This window comes from Nipponia nippon, unplaced genomic scaffold (genome assembly GCF_047370975.1).
Source record: "Nipponia nippon isolate SJK-2023a ecotype South Korea unplaced genomic scaffold, ASM4737097v1 scaffold_7, whole genome shotgun sequence".
In the NCBI taxonomy this organism is placed as follows: Eukaryota; Metazoa; Chordata; class Aves; order Pelecaniformes; family Threskiornithidae; genus Nipponia; species Nipponia nippon.
Genome location: NW_028262391.1, coordinates 15,004,684 through 15,021,054, shown reverse-complemented (window position 1 = coordinate 15,021,054; position 16,371 = coordinate 15,004,684). Strand labels below are relative to the sequence as shown.

General features: G+C 56.5%; 1 protein-coding gene across 1 annotated transcript; it reads left to right on the top strand.

The window, feature by feature from the left end:
- Positions 1 to 9: 9 nt before the first annotated feature.
- On the top strand, positions 10 to 14,883 carry LOC148050834 (uncharacterized). The gene is made up of 2 exons (XM_087740418.1): positions 10 to 2,077; positions 3,633 to 14,883. The coding sequence occupies exon 2, from the start codon at positions 3,637 to 3,639 to the stop codon at positions 6,904 to 6,906; it is 3,270 nt and encodes a 1,089-aa protein (XP_087596544.1). The 5' UTR covers positions 10 to 2,077; positions 3,633 to 3,636; the 3' UTR covers positions 6,907 to 14,883.
- The last annotated feature ends 1,488 nt before the right edge of the window (positions 14,884 to 16,371 follow it).

Genomic DNA, 16,371 nt, shown 5'->3' with positions numbered 1-16,371 from the left:
CTTGGCTGGGGCTGTGCGTGGTGTCCCATGGGTGCAGATGCCGGGTCTTGAGTAGATGCTGCTCTCTGGCATGCTCATCTCTGCCTGCTGCAGCTCTCCAGCCCCTCCTCCTTCCCCCCCCCCCTTGGCAGTGCAGAGACCCAGCTACAGCCTGGCCCCAGCCCCCAGGGTACAGGTTTGGTGCGGGGTGTCCGAGGGAGATGTGGGCAAGTGCTGCCTGCTGCCCGGCAAGGGGCACTGGCTGCATGGCGGGCTCCAGCCCAGGGCTGTGCACCAGCAGGTTCCCCCCCGACCCTGGCAGGGCTTGGCCCACAGCCCCACCATGGGACCCTGCGTCTGCCCCAGAGAGGCCCGGGGACCCGCGGAGATGGGGCGCAAAGTCCCAGCAGAGCCGCCCGCCCAGGGGATGGCAGGTAAGGCGGCTGCTCCCCTAAGAGAGCCAGTGCGTGTGCATGCACCCGCGTGTGCGTGGGCGCGTGCGCGCGTGTGTTGGTGGGTGCAGGCACGTGGGCGGGTGTGCAAGGCGCACGCCCCGCAGGCTGCAGCCCGCCGCCTGCCCGCCCCGCGGCTCTCCCGGCGGCGCCCAGCCCGGGGCTTGCGGCGCGGTGTTGCTGCACCATCTTGCGGCCGATGGGACACGGGCTCTGCTGGGCCAGGCAGCGCTGGGGGAGCCCTGCCTGCGCCTGGCCACCCCGCTCTGAGCCAGGCGGCAGCTGGGGAGCTGGGGTCCTTGCTTGGGGCTGCCCTGGTCTGGCTGCCGGGCTGTGCGGCTCTGCCAGCCCCTTGCCCGCTGCTGCCCAGCCGGAGGGCTGGGAGCGAAGCGGAGGCTCCGTGCTGTGATAGCTCCTGGGAGGCAGGCGGGCGGTGCTGCACCCCCGGACTCGATCCCACACAGCCACCCTCCTGCCGCCATCTCCCAGGTGATGCTGGCGTGGCCGCCTCCAAGCCTGGACCAGGGAGGCTGGGGCTGGCTGCAGCTCCCCAGCCCCGGCACAGCTGCACACCGTGGGGTGTGTGTTGTCCACGGCCCAGGGAGGCTGGTGTCACTCCTGCTGCAAGCGCCGTCCTGTCGTGCACCCTGGCTCTGCCACCCTATAGCCTCTGGAGCAGCCTGGTACCAAGGGGGGATGCATACAGGGATGATGTTGGAAAGGGATAAGGCTGTTGAAAATGTGCAATAGTTCGGAGTGTTTCTAAATTTGCCAGGAAAGGCCAGGAACACAAGCTGAACCTTAATCCGAGCAGATGAAAACGGAAGAAGAAATGCTTAAATGCAACTAGTGCAATTATCCGGTGGGAAGCAATGGATGCCTTGTCTTTTTAAGGCTTTGCATCCAACAGAGGGTTTCTTCCTTCCCACAAGATGCCCCACACCGGCCAAGAACCCTGGGTGTCACCGCAGGAGGGTCTTTGGCTTGTGCTAAGGGTGGAGGGGAGCACAACGCTCAGCCCCAGCCCTGCGGCCGGCGAGGTGTGGGGCTACGGGGCCGAGCCCAGAGCCGGGATGTCAGCGTATCTGTCCAGCCACAGAACTCATCACTGTTAGAAGCTTAAACAAATGGTTTCAGAGCAGCACCTTTAGCTACATAAGCCAATTCCTGAGGAAGGAAACAGCTGGATATTTTTAAGAGGAAATGCTTTAAATAGGAAGAGTTCCTTTCTGTTGTCTCGGTGGGGGTGGTGCCTGTGAAGCTGCTGGGTTACACTGGTGGAGATACGGGACTACAGAGCTTCAGCTGCAAAACAGGCTGGCCTGGAGGCCTTCAGGTTTCCCTGGATGTGACTAGTCAAGTGGCACCAGCAGATAATGCCTAAGGAGTACGTGTCTGTGTCCTCTCCGAGGCGGTTCTGCAAACGGCCTCCCACGCTGGGGCACAGCTCTGCTGCCCGCTCCCCGGCCGTCCCTTATCTCCCCTCGCAGCCCTGCACCCTGACCTCACGCGAAACCAAGCCCTGCGCCTGGGCCATGGATAAAGACCTGGCCAGGTGATGGGACCCCTGTCCGGTCTGGTGGCCTCGCTCCTCGCACAGCACGGCTCGCTCCGGCAGCTGGACTCGTTTGCAAGCGCTCGGCCAAGTAAGTGACGCAAAATGCTTTTTTTTGCTCTTTAAAATGTGCCAGGAGGGGCGGCTCTGGGGGGCTGTTGATCGTTTCCTTGCAGCAAGGAGCCAGGAGAGGCTGCAGTGCCTGAGCTGGGAGCGTCCCTCTGTGTCCCTGTGCTGATGGAGGGTGGGACAAGCAGGGGACCACACTGAGGTCCACTGCAGCCGGATGGGGTGAGAGAGGGTTTTAAAAGAGCTTTGCAGTTCAAAACTGTTAGATTTCATCCCCGTGCATGCAGCCCAGCCATTCCCACCTGCGCATTGAACCCATTGCGCTGCCCCTGCAGCTGAAGTGAAGCAGGCACTTCTGCACCCACGCCCCAGCTCCTGCACCCGAGTCCCCGGAGGAGAGGATGGGCAGGGATCAGCAGCAGCTTCTGCCCTGGGGAGCCCCATGGGGCAGCTGGCACATACCTCACCTCCCATCGATTTCTCTTCAAACCCAGTGGCTTTTAGCTTCCTGTATTTGCTGACCTCTCAACATTTTTTCAAAAAATAACTTTTCATAGCAAATTTACCCTCCCAGCATAAGTTTTTTTGCATGGTCAGCTTTGATGGACACCCAAGAAGCAACCCACAGCCCTTTCCCCTGCCTCCCACCCAGGGCTGTGAATCACAAGCTGGAAACTACTGTCCCAGTACGATGCTCACGGCTGTTAAACCCCAGCCAATGTGTTAGCTGACTGTTTCCAAATGACTCGATGGAAGTGGTGGGCTTTACGTGGCTACTGGTGGGCGTGCATCAGTGACTTTACTTCCTAACTGCAGGCCAGAGCCCTAAATGTCGTGTATTAAAGAGTTCATCTGTGGACATTTCATAGTCTTTTAACAAGCCTTGCTCTAAAGCTTGGTTGGTGCTCACAAGTTAACCATTTCTGTCTGACAGAGCTGCATGACCAAGGCCAAAATATGATGCAATTAGCAAGACTCCTAAAAAGGAGATGCTTAGAAGCAATGTTTTAAATGACTCCCCTGAACTGAGAGAAGCACCAGTGAAACAGCAAGTTCATCCAGCACAGCGTGGAAATTCTGTGTAAACAAGGTCAGCTGGTCTTGGCTGGCTCCTGGGACCCTTTGTGGTCCCTCATTACCAAGCGCAGGGCTGAGTGCTTCTGTTGTTGCATGAATGGGCTATTGCCCTGCTGAGTAACTGGACCCACTGGGGCAGTGCTAATGGGCAGCAGCACTTCACCTTCTTCACCCAGACAAATGCCGAGCCTACAGCCCAAACGTGGGAGAAGGATGGTCAGAGAACAGACCGCCCAGCCCTTGCCCCTCCTGGAGCGTCTCCCAGTGCCAGGCGATGAGTTGGCTCACTCTCCCTTCCTCTCCATCCCCCCGTACCAAGGGCAGTGAACTCTTGTAAATGCAGCATACATTGGCTTGTACAGTCTCTCTCATAAAATGAGTTATGATGTGTGAATAGAAGAGTCCGCAGAGCTGAACGACAGCGTGGTACCACAGTTCATAAGCTGTGAACAGAGATTTTTTTTGTTCTTCATAACTGATTTTTGAAACCTTTTTTTCAGGACAATGTACCAGCATTTCCTTTTCCTTTTCTTCCTCTCCTTCCATTCCCATAAATGCCAAGATCAAATCCTGGGTGAAGATCTGTATGAAATGCCTGAAGACTACCAGGAGGTCTACAGAGGGGCAAAAAATGACGTCAAAGAGATCCCAAAGGTTGCAAAGCCCTTAATTTCTGAGATGATCTTTGTGCAAACCAGCATCACTGCTATAAGGAAAGGTGCCTTCAGGTACATGCCCAACCTGACGAAGATTTTGTTTATTGGCAACAAGATCAAGACAGTTGAACCTGGAGCCTTTGATAGTTTGGAGAAGCTGAAGGACTTGGAGATATCTGGTGCCTCCTTAGAAGAACTAGCTGTGGGCACTTTCCAAAACCTCCCAAGCCTGAAGAGGCTGGAGCTGAGAGAGAGCCACCTCAAATACATCCCCAAAGGCTTGTTTGATGGGCTGGAAAATTTGGAAGAGCTCTCGCTGTACATCAATGCAATTCCTTCTCTTCCAGAAGGTGTTTTTGATTCTCTTGTCAATCTAACGTTTTTGGACCTGGCTAGAAACAGGATCACAACTCTTCCTGGGGATGCCTTTAGCAAACTGCCCCGGCTGCAAGTCCTCCGGCTGTATGAGAATGAATTGCAGGACCTCCCAGAGGGGCTGCTAGACAGTCAGCTGGGGCTGCTGGAGCTCAGCCTCCAGAGGAACAGGCTCAGGGCACTGCCACCCATGCTCCTGAGGAGCCTGTCTCACCTGGAGAAACTCCTCTTGGACAACAACCTCATTGGGGTTCTCCCACCTCAGGGTTTTTTTGGTTTAAACAAATTGAAGCTGCTGACTCTGGGTTCAAACCACATTACAGAGCTCCCGTGCTGCCTTTTTGACACCATGCCACACCTGCGGGAGCTGGACCTGGGCAGGAACAGTCTGGCCACACTTCCAGATGGCATCTTTGTCAACCTCACATCTCTTGGCAAACTAATCTTGTCCCACAACCAGCTAGCAGCCCTACCAAGAGGAGCTTTCACTGGGCTCAGCAAGCTCTCGGACCTCCAGCTGGACACAAATCAGCTCTCTGCTCTGGATGATGAGGTCTTTGCTTCTCTGCCAAATCTGAAAACCCTCAACCTTCAGAAGAACCAGCTGGAGAGTGTCCCCCGAGGTCTCCTGGACCCCCTGAAGAAGCTCAGCTCGGTGTATCTGAGTGGGAACCCATGGAGATGTGACTGCAGCCTCTGCTACCTGCGCAGCTGGATCCTGAGCAACAGTGAGAAGGTCAAATTGTCCACCCAAGTGTCATGCAAGAGTCCACCCCACCTGGCAGGGCAAGCAGTGACATCACTGAGGGACGACGACTTAATTTGCCCTGCTACTCTGCCTCTTTCAGGTTCTTTTACCCCATCTTTGCCATTCACCATCACATCATCTCAAGGGATGTCAACCATGCTGTCATCGGCAGCCTTGCCCATCATGGCAATGCCAACCATGCTGTCACCTGTGGCCACCTCTACCATGTTGCTAACCATGCCAACAGAGGCCTTCTTCACCACTCCATCAGCCACCGTGCCATCTAAGGACTTCGTCCCCACCCCATCATCAGCTGTGCTACCAAAGACCTCCATCACCACACCATCATCAACCATGCTGCCAAAGGCCTCCATCACCACCCCATCACCAACTGTGCTGCCCGAGACCTCCATCACCACACCATCATCAACCATGCTGCCAAAGGCCTCCATTACCACCCCATCACCAACTGTGCTGATGAAGACCTCCATCACCACCCCGTCACCAACTGTGCTGCCCGAGACCTCCATCACCACACCATCACCAACCATGCTGCCAAAGGCCTCCATTGCCACCCCATCCCCAGCTATGCTGCCGAAGACCTCCATCACCACACCATCATCAGCCATGCTGCCAAAGACCTCCATCACCACCCCATTCCCAACTGTGCTGCCGAAGACCTCCATCACCACACCATCATCAACCATGCTGCCAAAGGCCTTCGTCACCATCCCCTCATCAGCTGTGCTACCGAAGGGCTCCGTCACCACCCCGTCACCAACTGTGCTGCCCGAGACCTCCATCACCACACCATCACCAACCATGCTGCCAAAGGCCTCCATTGCCACCCCATCCCCAGCTGTGCTGCCGAAGACCTCCATCACCACACCATCATCAGCCGTGCTGCCAAAGACCTCCATCACCACCCCATTCCCAACTGTGCTGCCGAAGACCTCCATCACCACACCATCATCAGCCGTGCTGCCAAAGACCTCCATCACCACCCCATTCCCAACTGTGCTGCCGAAGACCTCCATCACCACACCATCATCAACCATGCTGCCAAAGGCCTTCGTCACCATCCCCTCATCAGCTGTGCTACCAAAGGTCTCCGTCACCACCCTGTCACCAACTGTGCTGCCCGAGACCTCCATTGCCACCCCATCACCAACTGTGCTGCCAAAGGCCTCCATTGCCACCCCATCACCAACTGTGCTGCCCAAGGCTTCCACCACCACCCCATTGCCAGCTATGCCACAGGAGGCCTTCAGCCTGTGTGCAGCTCCATCCATCATAAGCCTACAGCCTCCTGGGGCCAACAGCCCAGAGCCTGCACTGTCCACTCTAGCTTCTGCTACCGCACCAGTGCCAACCAGCCTGCTGGCAGCCACTACCAGACAAGTGCCTCCTGCTCTTCTGGTGCCCACGGAGAGGCCAGCCACCATCCCATGGGGGACACCCACCATCTCCCTTGTCTCAGCCCCTCCCATGGCACTCTGGCCACCCCTCAGGACTCCTGCAGCAGGCATGGTCCCACTGACCTCACACTCCCTGTCCCACGATGCTCCTGTGCCAGATGCGGAGCGGGACCATGCCACTGTGTGGGGCTTGTCCACAAGTGGCACCCAGCCCACTCCTACTGCCCTCCAACATGCTCCCACTCCTGCAGGCACCATCCTGCTCCTAACACCTCCTGTCCCCCCACTGCTGGACCATACGAGCCCCTGGCTGGCCTCCCCACCCCTGGCTCCCAGCGGCCGTCACGCCTGGGGCTTTGCCCTGCGGTCCAGCCCGCGGCACTGCTGGGTCTCCCTGGCCCTGGGCCTGGCCGCACTGGTGCTGCAGGTGGGCTGCACGCTGCTATGGGGGATGCTCGCCCTTCTCCTTCACCAAGCCACCCGACGCCAGGGCCACCCCATGCTGCCGGTGAGGCTGCTGAGTCTCCAAGCCCTGGCTGCTCCGGGGTCCCCTGAGCAAGCCTGGGCACTGCTTTGAGCTTCACCGCCGCTGCATGACCTGGGCAATGCCCATCGCCCTCCTTTGGGGTCTGGAGCTGTGCTGGCGACGGGGTGCGTATGTCATGGGGTGCGGACCAGCACCAGTGGGGTGCAGTCCCCCAGGGGTGGTTGTCCCAGCACCCAGGCTGTTTTGGGGTGCCTCCCAGCTGGCCCCTGGAGATGCTGTGAGCCTGGGGAGCCTATGCACAGTGTCACTGCCTGACGGGCCCTTCTGCCAAGCGACACTAGATGGCATCCCGACACAGGCGGTGGCTGCCACCGCCTGCCCAGGGCCACCAGGAGCAGAGAGGACGACCAGTGGCCCTGGAGGCACCGCACCGAAATGCCGGAGACCCTGTACCTCGCTGGACCTCGGGCACGGCCCGCTCTTGCTTGCAGGGTCTGGTTGGGGCTCCTGCCTGCATCTCCTCCCCATCCCTGGCAGGTACCTGCAGGGTGCAAGCAGTCCTTGGGGAAGGACTTCCTAAGGCTTCCTGCCCCGCGCCCAGGCTTCTTCCTCGCATTGCGTTACGGGTTGTGGACTTAGGCCCTGCGTTGTGTTACGCAATGTGTCAGTGCCTGTACGTCTGTCATAACACTGTGACCTCTTCCCCTCTCTTTCCCCCTTTCCTCCTCACCGATATTAAACCCTCCCCTGCATCTCTGCCGTGCACTGAAGGGCTGGCAAGCAGAGTATTTTCTTCCCAGGGCTTTCCTCTCTGTGACCTGCTGCAAGGAATTCCTGCTGCTTGCTGGAGCGTGGGGTCCCCAGTCAGTGCTGGCCATCAGGGACCAGCGCAGGACCCGGGCTGCACACCCTCCTGCAGGCAGCGACACAGGGAGACAACAGACATACTTTTCTTCCCCTCACTTAAATCTCGTGCCCCCAAAACCTCTTTGCGATGCTGCCTGCCCTGGCCTCTCTGGAAGAGTAATGTTTGAGCGTGACCAGCCATGTGGTGCTCATACCATAACTTCACCTGACACCGAGCCCGACTGCAGGCTGAGCACCAGCTCTTCTGAAGCTCAGGAGGAGCTTCCTCTTCCCTCTCCTCTCCTCTCCTCTCCTCTCCTCTCCTCTCCTCTCCTCTCCTCTCCTCTCCTCTCCTCTCCTCTCCTCTCCTCTCCTCTCCTCTCCTCTCCTCTCCTCTCCTCTCCTCTCCTCTCCTCTCCTCTCCTCTCCTCTCCTCTCCTCTCCTCTCCTCTCCTCTCCTCTCCTCCTAAATGCAGGTTTGATGTGCGCCTTCACCTCTGCAGTCCTGGGCTGCTGCCAGGGCCAGGAAAGTGCCAAACTTAAACAAAAGCAGCTGTTTCTGTGGGTTTTCTGGAAATGCTGAAACTTTCACTAGAAAGCTTTAGGCCAGGAGATTTTTGAGCGGATGAACACAGGGGTTGTTCCTTGGTTTGGGTCTTTGGGTACCTATTTTCTCTAGGCTCAGTGCTGACTTTGCCCTGTGCCAGGCGAGCTGCTCCCAAACTTAGTCACCCCGGTTACTGCAGGGTTGCAGGTGTTTGTCTTCAACTCCTCGCCTTTGCCGCCAGCGCCTGTTCGGTCCCACCCTGCCTTTGGGTGCCCCTCCCAAAGGGTGTAGGGGCTGCCTGGCTTTGGGAGGTCTCAGTGGGGAGAACCCCTGAGAATAGTCTGGACATGTGCTGGGGAAGTGGCTCAGAAACCTCCTGGCCAGGGAGCCCCAAGCGCCCCAGCTCCCCTGCCTGGTGCAAGACCAAGGGAGGGGGAAAGGGGCTTTGTGTTAGGGTATGTGCCTGTGGCTATACGTTAAGGACCTGGATATATGTCTTTGCTAAGAGCCTGTGCAGTGTTACAGGCCCTTCGGCTGCTCCTTGAAGTCCTGCTGACGGCTGTGAAATACGGGAGGCGAGCGCGGGGCAGCACATCTGGGCGGGATGGAGCGAGCGGCTCGGGGCCGGGGCTGGCATGGCAGGTAATGAGAGGCAGATGAGGAGGAGGGAGTGTTTTTCCTGGCAGTCCAGATGGGCTTGACTTAATACTTGATTTAGAGGGTTTGAAAGCGGGGCCTGGCTGCCGGGGAACAGACCCCGAGCACTTCCCAGGGCGGCGAGGGGGGGTCTCTGCTGGCTTTTCAGATATTTAATGGCCCAGCACAGTCTAAACAGGGAAGTACTTTGGGGTGAGATTAGCACAACATAATCACATCTTAAAAGGTCTTCAGAGACACAAGGCACATCCGCTCTCATATTAATTACTTGTTATTAATAAAGCTGGGGTCAGGCTAGAGGTGTTCACTCCGGAGCATGCCGATTCCCTCTTTGCAGAGCGGTGGTGTATCTGAAAGCAGCACAAAGCCCCACAGCCTCCACCTGTGCCTGTCCCACTCCGGAAACCAAACGGCCAACATTCCTATAGCCGCCTTTAAAACTAATTTGCCCCATAATACCCCGAAAGCGCCACGTCTTTCTAAGTGCCCAGAACACCTCCGAGTGCTATAAAATAATAACAGCCAGGGTGTTCTCAGCACGGGAATTTCCTGCTGTGATTGATTTCTAATTTGCAAGGAAAATACAGCCGCCCATGTTCCTGGGGCCAGGCTGGTGCAGCTGGCTCACAGGCAGGAGTTGGCTCCCTCCATCGCTGCGGGGCTGATCCCTGGAGGGCTATGGCTGTGCTGGGCTGGGAGGAATTAGCAGCCGTTCCCGTTTGCCCCTGCTTGCTCTGGTGTCCCCCGGGAGGGAAGGGGTTGAGAGATGGGTGGGATGCAGGGTGTCCTGGGGGTGGTGTGCCTGGGCAGGAACATGCTTGGCTTTCCTAATCGCTGAGCAAGAGCAGCCAGAGAGAACACACGGGGATGGGGCAGAGCATGGGGGATCTGCACTGGGGAGACCAGTGTACAGGTTTGCTGCTTCGGAGCTGCACTTCGCTGTGATGCCGAGGAGAGGCCTTCCTCCCAGCAGGGAGGTGCGCGGCCAGGGCAGGTGCCTGGGGAGTGCCCAGCCCCCAGCACACCCTCCCCACTCTGCTGTGGGCGGCCCGGGCATCCCTTTGCAGGACAGCCATTGCACTGAGTAGTGCGTGATGATTTTTTTAATCTCTGAATGTCTCTGGTTTCTCTGAATTCAGGTAAGATTTTAGCATTTGCAGCACCCTGTGGTGAGAAGTGCCCAGGATTGCCCACAGACTGAACGAGGCAGCACCACCCTTTGCTTCCCCCTGCTCACTGCTCTTTGCATGGGATGCCCCTGGTTCTTGCATTGGAGAAAAAAAAAAGAGGTGAGCATGGCTGTGTGGCGTCTCCAGGCTGCTTGTGACACTGTAAACCTCTTCCCAGTTGCCGTGACTGCCTGAGGTCCTCATAGTTAGTCTCGGGTGACAACCAGTTAGAAGCAGAGACAGGACACCGTGCGTGCATGTCCTTGAGTGGCTCTGGGACCAGGGGGTCTCCAGCATGGCCTGGGAGTCCCGCAGCCGCTGCTGGCTCTCTTCCTGCCCCGTGCAGATGAGACGTGGTTCCCACGGCCCTGTCACTCGTGCTGCAGTACCAACCTGTAACCCCTCTGCCCGTCAGCCCCGCCGGGAGCTCCCGGCGCTGCGGGTGCGGTGGCCTGTCCCTGCCACCTGCCTCCGGTCCCCTTCCTGCCCCTGGGGCGCCCCACGGGCAGGAAGGGGGCTCGCGAGCAGCAGCCCTTTCTTGTGGCTGGCGGGAAGGGGGGCAACGAACACCTGCATGGGGGGATTTGCACAATAACCCAAGCGGGGAGCAAACCTGAGCCTCTGATGGGCAAGTCCCACTGCTGGCTTGCTGCTGGGAACCTGCCCCAGCTCGTGGCTGTGCTGCCACGGCTTCCTCCCCAGGCGCCCGCCTCATGTGCCAGCCCCAAACACGTGCCGTAGCTGTGCCAGGAGTGGCATCTCGCCAGCTTCTGGTGTGGTTTGAGCCCCCACGTCTCTTGTGACTGCCTGCCCCGGCGGGGTGGGGGGCTGGGGGCTGGCTGCTCCGTGTGCTGCGGGCAGGGAGAGAAGGGGCTGGTTTGGCACTGGGTCCCATAGGAGCAGGGAGGTGGTGGCAGAACTGCCTGCAGAGGTGGGATGGGCAACATGGGACCTGCAGTGTGAGGACCCGAGCTGGGGCAGCTCCCTGGCAGAGGCAGCTGCTGGGATCAGCCTAAGGACTGGCTGGGCAGGCATGTCTGGCACTCAGCAGAGATGACTGTGGGCTGGCAGTCATTGCTCGATGTCTGCTGTGCCCCCTTGATGCTGGTGATGGTTTTGAACACCAGCACCACTCCTCCATGTGTCCTCTGGATGGTCTGTCTCTCCTTACCCATCCTTGACCCACAGCATCCCTCCCCGCGCCCACTCATGGCACCCGTCCAGCTGTGTCAGGCTGCTCCTTGCTGCGAAGCCGCGTGAGATGCACGGGGCGGGAGCTAAACTGGGACATTCATTCATCTGCTTTGGCCTTGGCACCTCCCAACCCTCCTGCAAAAGGACTGTAGCCACGTCCCACCAGTGGACAGGGCTCAAGAGGGTGTGGGGCTGGCAGCCCCAGCGTTCCCATCCTTGGTCCGCCTGCTTCGCACCTTATGCTGCCCGTGCTTTTATCCAGGATTTGGGCAGGGCACGACAGCAAGGGCAAGGAAAACCAGCCGGCGCATCCTCCCTTGGGCAGCGGGAGAGCCCGGCGGGGCGGAAGCCTCCTGTTTGTTTAAGGTGCAAACAAGTGCTGTTAATCTGCTGCCTGTTTGTATTTCTTTAGAGCCCCTGAGTGTTGGGAGAGCGGAGATGGGGTCTCCCCTTTGTGCGGGGGCAGGGTCAGGCTATTGGAAGTGGAGGTGAGAAAACACAGAGGGGCAGCTGGAACCTGCTTTGGGAGGGAAAGATTTTTTTCGGCTATTTATGGTAATTAGTGGGAAACGTTCCTCAAGCGTTTCAGATGATTCTGTAATGAAGTTGGGCCGAATGTTCCCGCTTTGTTCCCCTGGAACCATTAAAAATCCCCCTTCTTTGGCTGCCTCAATGCAATGCTGAAAAGGCACAATGGCATAAAAGTGGCTCTGGGCAGGGCGGCACGCCTCCTGCCCCGCCAGATAGAGCCCTTCAGAGCCCAGATTTTCTGGGTTATAAACCTCAGTGCTCGCAACATTCATGCAAAGGCTGCTGCGGATCCCGCACCCAGGGCTCTTTCGCATCCCTGATGCTGGTCAGTGCATGTGGATGCCAGCCGGGCAGCACCACCAAGCTTGTGGCACACTTGGGGGCACAATGGTCAACGCAAACACACCGGGGTGAGAGAGAGCAGGTGCAGCGAGGGATGCCATCGCTCCGCTTTTATAGAAAAGCTGCTTTCTCCCTGCGGTTGTGGCTGGGAGTTTGCCAGGGTGAAATGCTGCACCGGGAGGGGACTCATCCCTGTGCAGAGTGAAATGGGGAGTCCAGCCCCAAGGAAAGCGCTTCTGAGTCAGTGCTGTTCTGGGCCAGACCCTGCCCTGCGCACTAGGGCCAGGCAGTGCCCCAGGCACCAGCGCAGAGCACGGTGTGTGAAGTCCAGCCGTGACCCTCTGGGTTGATCGCTATCAGGCTGCAAGAGCTGGCTCACTCTCCTCCTGCTTGTAGCGGTGGAAGGCTTCTCTGGTATAAGTGATGGAAAGAAAACCCACCTGCCTGATCTCACACATCTATCAATCAGAGCTATTTCCCCAAGGATGATGTGTAAAGCTAATGGGAGCTCTCCTGCTGAAGCCATGATAAAAAGGGAAAATGGCAGGAGCTTTTAGCGTACTGGTGGGGGCTGAACGTGATGGTTTTTGGTGTCTCCATCAATATTCCCATCAGGACTCCGGCCAGTGAGCTCAGTGTCCCAGGCTGCAGCTGGTGGCGGGGAGCTGCTGCCTTCCTCCTCCTCCTTCAGCTGGGTGAGGGCAGCTGGGGAGCACTTGGTCCCCCGGCAGCAGCGCAACCCTGCGGTGCTGCGAAGGCGGGAGGGTGCTGTGCCTGCTGGCCAGTCACCTTTCTTCCCAACCACAGCCGGCGTTATTGAGACAGCGAGCGCTAACTGGGATCATGTCACCCTTAATGCCCACCTGCTGCCCCATAGCTGGAGCCAATGTGCCCGCTAAGGCATTAAATCATCAGGCTGGGGAGGAGAGGTTAAGGGCTGGGAGCACAGCTCTCCAGGAGCTGCCCCATCTCTCCACCTCACCTGCCCCGGCTGTAATCAAGAGATCATCTCAACCCCCTCTCTCCTTTCAATGAGGGAAAAATTGCAGACAAATTCCTGCCAGTGGGATGCTGGAGCTCTCCTGGGTGGCGGGATAAAGGTACCTGTCGCCTCTGCCCGGCACTGCCGCCGGCTCACGCTGGGAGCACGGCTGGGGAGCCCCGTGCTGGCTGCGGGGCTGGTGACTCCCGGCAGTGTGGGAATGGGCCAGGATGGCTCCTGGGAGGAGCGGGAGGGCTTTCCTTTTCCCCGAGATAATGCATGGCCTGCAGCGGCGAGGCGACACAATGAGCCCAGCTGTGAATAGGCTGGAGCCCTTACCTCCGGTTTCTGTTACGGCAGGTCCTGAAGCACCCCTTGAATTATGATGCTTTCGCCAGTTCCTGTGCCTGCCCCAGCAATCTTTTTTGGGGAAAAAATCTCTAGATACATAGTAAATTTTCTTTGGGAGCTGGGTAAGGGTATTTGGGCACCTGCTGGCACTGGGGTGGAGTGTTTGGGTGGTGTATGTCTGCAGGCAAGGGTGATGGGTCCTGGGTGAAGCATGGTGTGTTTGGTCTCGGAGATGGGGACATCAGCACTGGGTGCTGCCTGCATCGTGCTTTAAGCCTCTACACTGAGCCAAATTGCTCTCTTTGCAAAGTTTGCTGTGGGAAACCAGCTGTCCCGATGTGTAAAAGTGATGATACTGAGCCTCGTGGACCATGGCAAGCCTGTGGCTTCCTGAGTGGCACGCAGAGGGTGGACACTGGCAGCATGCACCAGCCCTGGCCAAGAAGCAGCGTGTCTGATGGAGCAGGCAGCTCCAGTACCAGCACACCTCCACCCCTTCACTCTGCTTCCCCCCCAGGTCCAGCGATTGCTTTCCAACAAATTATTTCCATAAGCTCTCGGCAGAGGCCGGAGACAAAAGCTCAGGTACGGAGCGGTGGCGTGCTCCTGACCTTTCCCACCGCCGGACAAACGGAGCCGGCAGCACGAGGCGGGCACACAAAGGCACTGCGCCGGCCGGAGCACTGACCCCGCCGTGCCACAGCTACCTGCTGCTCCGCCACAATGGCCCCGTGGCCCCAGCCGGCCTGCCGGGGTGATGAAAAAGGGCCTGAGATAATAATGAGCCTGACTACCACTGCTCTCTTCAGAGAACCGAGTCAACTCCTTGGGAAGAAAGGAAAAAAAAAAAAAAAAGAGGAAAAAAAGAGAAAGAAAAACCCCTCTTGGATAATAAAGAAGTAACAAATGAAGACTGAAAGCCTATAGAAGGCGTCTTAACCCAGCGAAGAAAAAAAATGTCAACATCTGTGGAGCTGTCTGCAAAAACAGACCGAACCCCTAATGAATACCCTCTAGAAAAGGCATTCACTCGAGGAAAGGCAAAAGGCTACATTTTTCTATGGAGGTATAAAGATTTTGATGAATCTGCCCTTTCCCTTTCCAGTGCAGTTGAACCAAGCGCTAATGTTCATCTTCAGCTGTATTAAAGGGTGCAGAGGGGGGCGGAGGGGGGAAGAGTCTTGATCTGAAAGCTTATGAGCAGGGTGGATTTAGGGAGCCTGGATAGATGTCTGAGCACTAAGGCAAGGAAGAAAAGCAACAGGCATTAGAGAAAATACTGTTTAACAAGAGTTTCTTTAGTCAGCCCATTTGAGCAGAGATTGGTGCGCCATAAACGTAATCCTCTTAGTGCTGACTTAAACGTGTTTGTACAAAACAGGGAAATATAATATGAATGTAATAGTCACGTTTGCTAAAATGCTTAATAAAAAGACAAAAGTCCTTTATTTTGATCTTCAGCTCCGGTGCGGGCTTGGGGCACAGCAGATGTTTTCTCAGAAGACTGCTTGGAAAAAAAAAAGAAAGAAATTCAGAATATGGCTGTGGCCTGGCTGGGCTGCGCCGCACGGCACTGCAGCATCTTCACTGGACTTGTCGTTGGCAAAGCCAGCCCTTGCCTAACGAGCCCCTGGCTCTCCGGCATGCGAGGCAAGCCGCCATGGTTTTGACCCTATAAACAGTTGATGAGGAGCAGCTGGTAAATAAGGTGTGTTTCAGGTGGGAAGGCACAGGCAATTTTCTTTACTGTCCCTGGAGGCTTTGCTGGGGGGGACGGTGTTAAGAAATAGTCCCCAACTGGAAAGGGTACAGCTCCTCCCGAGCCAGGCAGAGTTTAAGTCCTGGGCTGTCAGATTCAGACCCAGCCGGAGCTGTTGTGGAGGGACCATAACAGTCATCCCCGGCTGCTTCCTACAGCAGGAAAACTGATGGGTGGAGTTGCTGTAATCACCATCCTGACATTTATGCTTATCACAGATGAATTTAAAAGAAACGAGTGAAATTTTGCAGGTTTTTTCTTTTTTTTTGTACTTTTTTTCCCCCATTTCTATATAGAAAATGCTAAATTGAAATGGCAGTGTTTGGTTTTGACTTAGCTTTCTAAACTTTCAATTAGTGTTGATGCTGTACAGCCGTACTGGCTAATGTTGAATATATTAGATGTTTGTCTTGGCCACTCTTAGTATTCCACATTGTGAAACACCAGCAATATGGGCAGAAGATATGGTGATAAAATCAGGTCACTTTTGCAGATCTAATAGTCAAACATTGCTATTCCACAGTAAATTTTAGACTTTTCTTCCGACCTGGGACAAAGAGCAGTGCCGCAGTATCGGGTGGCTCACATGATGGGGCAGAAAAGGGCATCTCCATAACTGCCCTTGGGCCAGCGTGACCCTGGGACCCTGCTTTTGGCTCTTGCATGGCACTGGGGAGCTGTTGATAGGACTAAAATAATGTATTTTCCTCTGTGTTTCTCGAACAGGTATCATCTTGCCCCAAGAAGCCGTGGTTCCCCTGTGGGCCAGCCTGGGTGGGTGCTGGTGGTTGGTGCCTGGTGGCCCACAGGGCTTGGGTCAAAGCTTGGGTTGAAGCCAGGGTTTGTGCTGCAGGTTTGGGTGCCTGGTCCTGCCAAGGTGCCCCTACAATGCCACCTCCCGGAGATGGAGGGGTGGCATGGGGACAGGGCTGCTTGCTTTCTCCTGTGGCAAATGTCAGTGCAAACTAGGTAAAACTTGTTTCCTGAAGAAAATTTCCACTCTAATAGGAAAAGAAATGCCCCAGTGGTTTTGGAAGCACATCAGATATGTTCTGGTATGGCCTACAATATGTACAGCGAACACAAGGCATTTTCTGTGGAGAGCAGATATTTTCCACAATAACAACATATTTTGTTAAAAAAAAATCATCTGGTCTCCTAATTAAGAAGAAAGAAA

What these genes read in the sequence shown, in the direction of transcription:
- LOC148050834 (XM_087740418.1), top strand. Translation starts at nt 3,637, where the DNA reads ATGTACCAGCATTTCCTTTTCCTTTTCTTCCTCTCCTTCCATTCCCAT.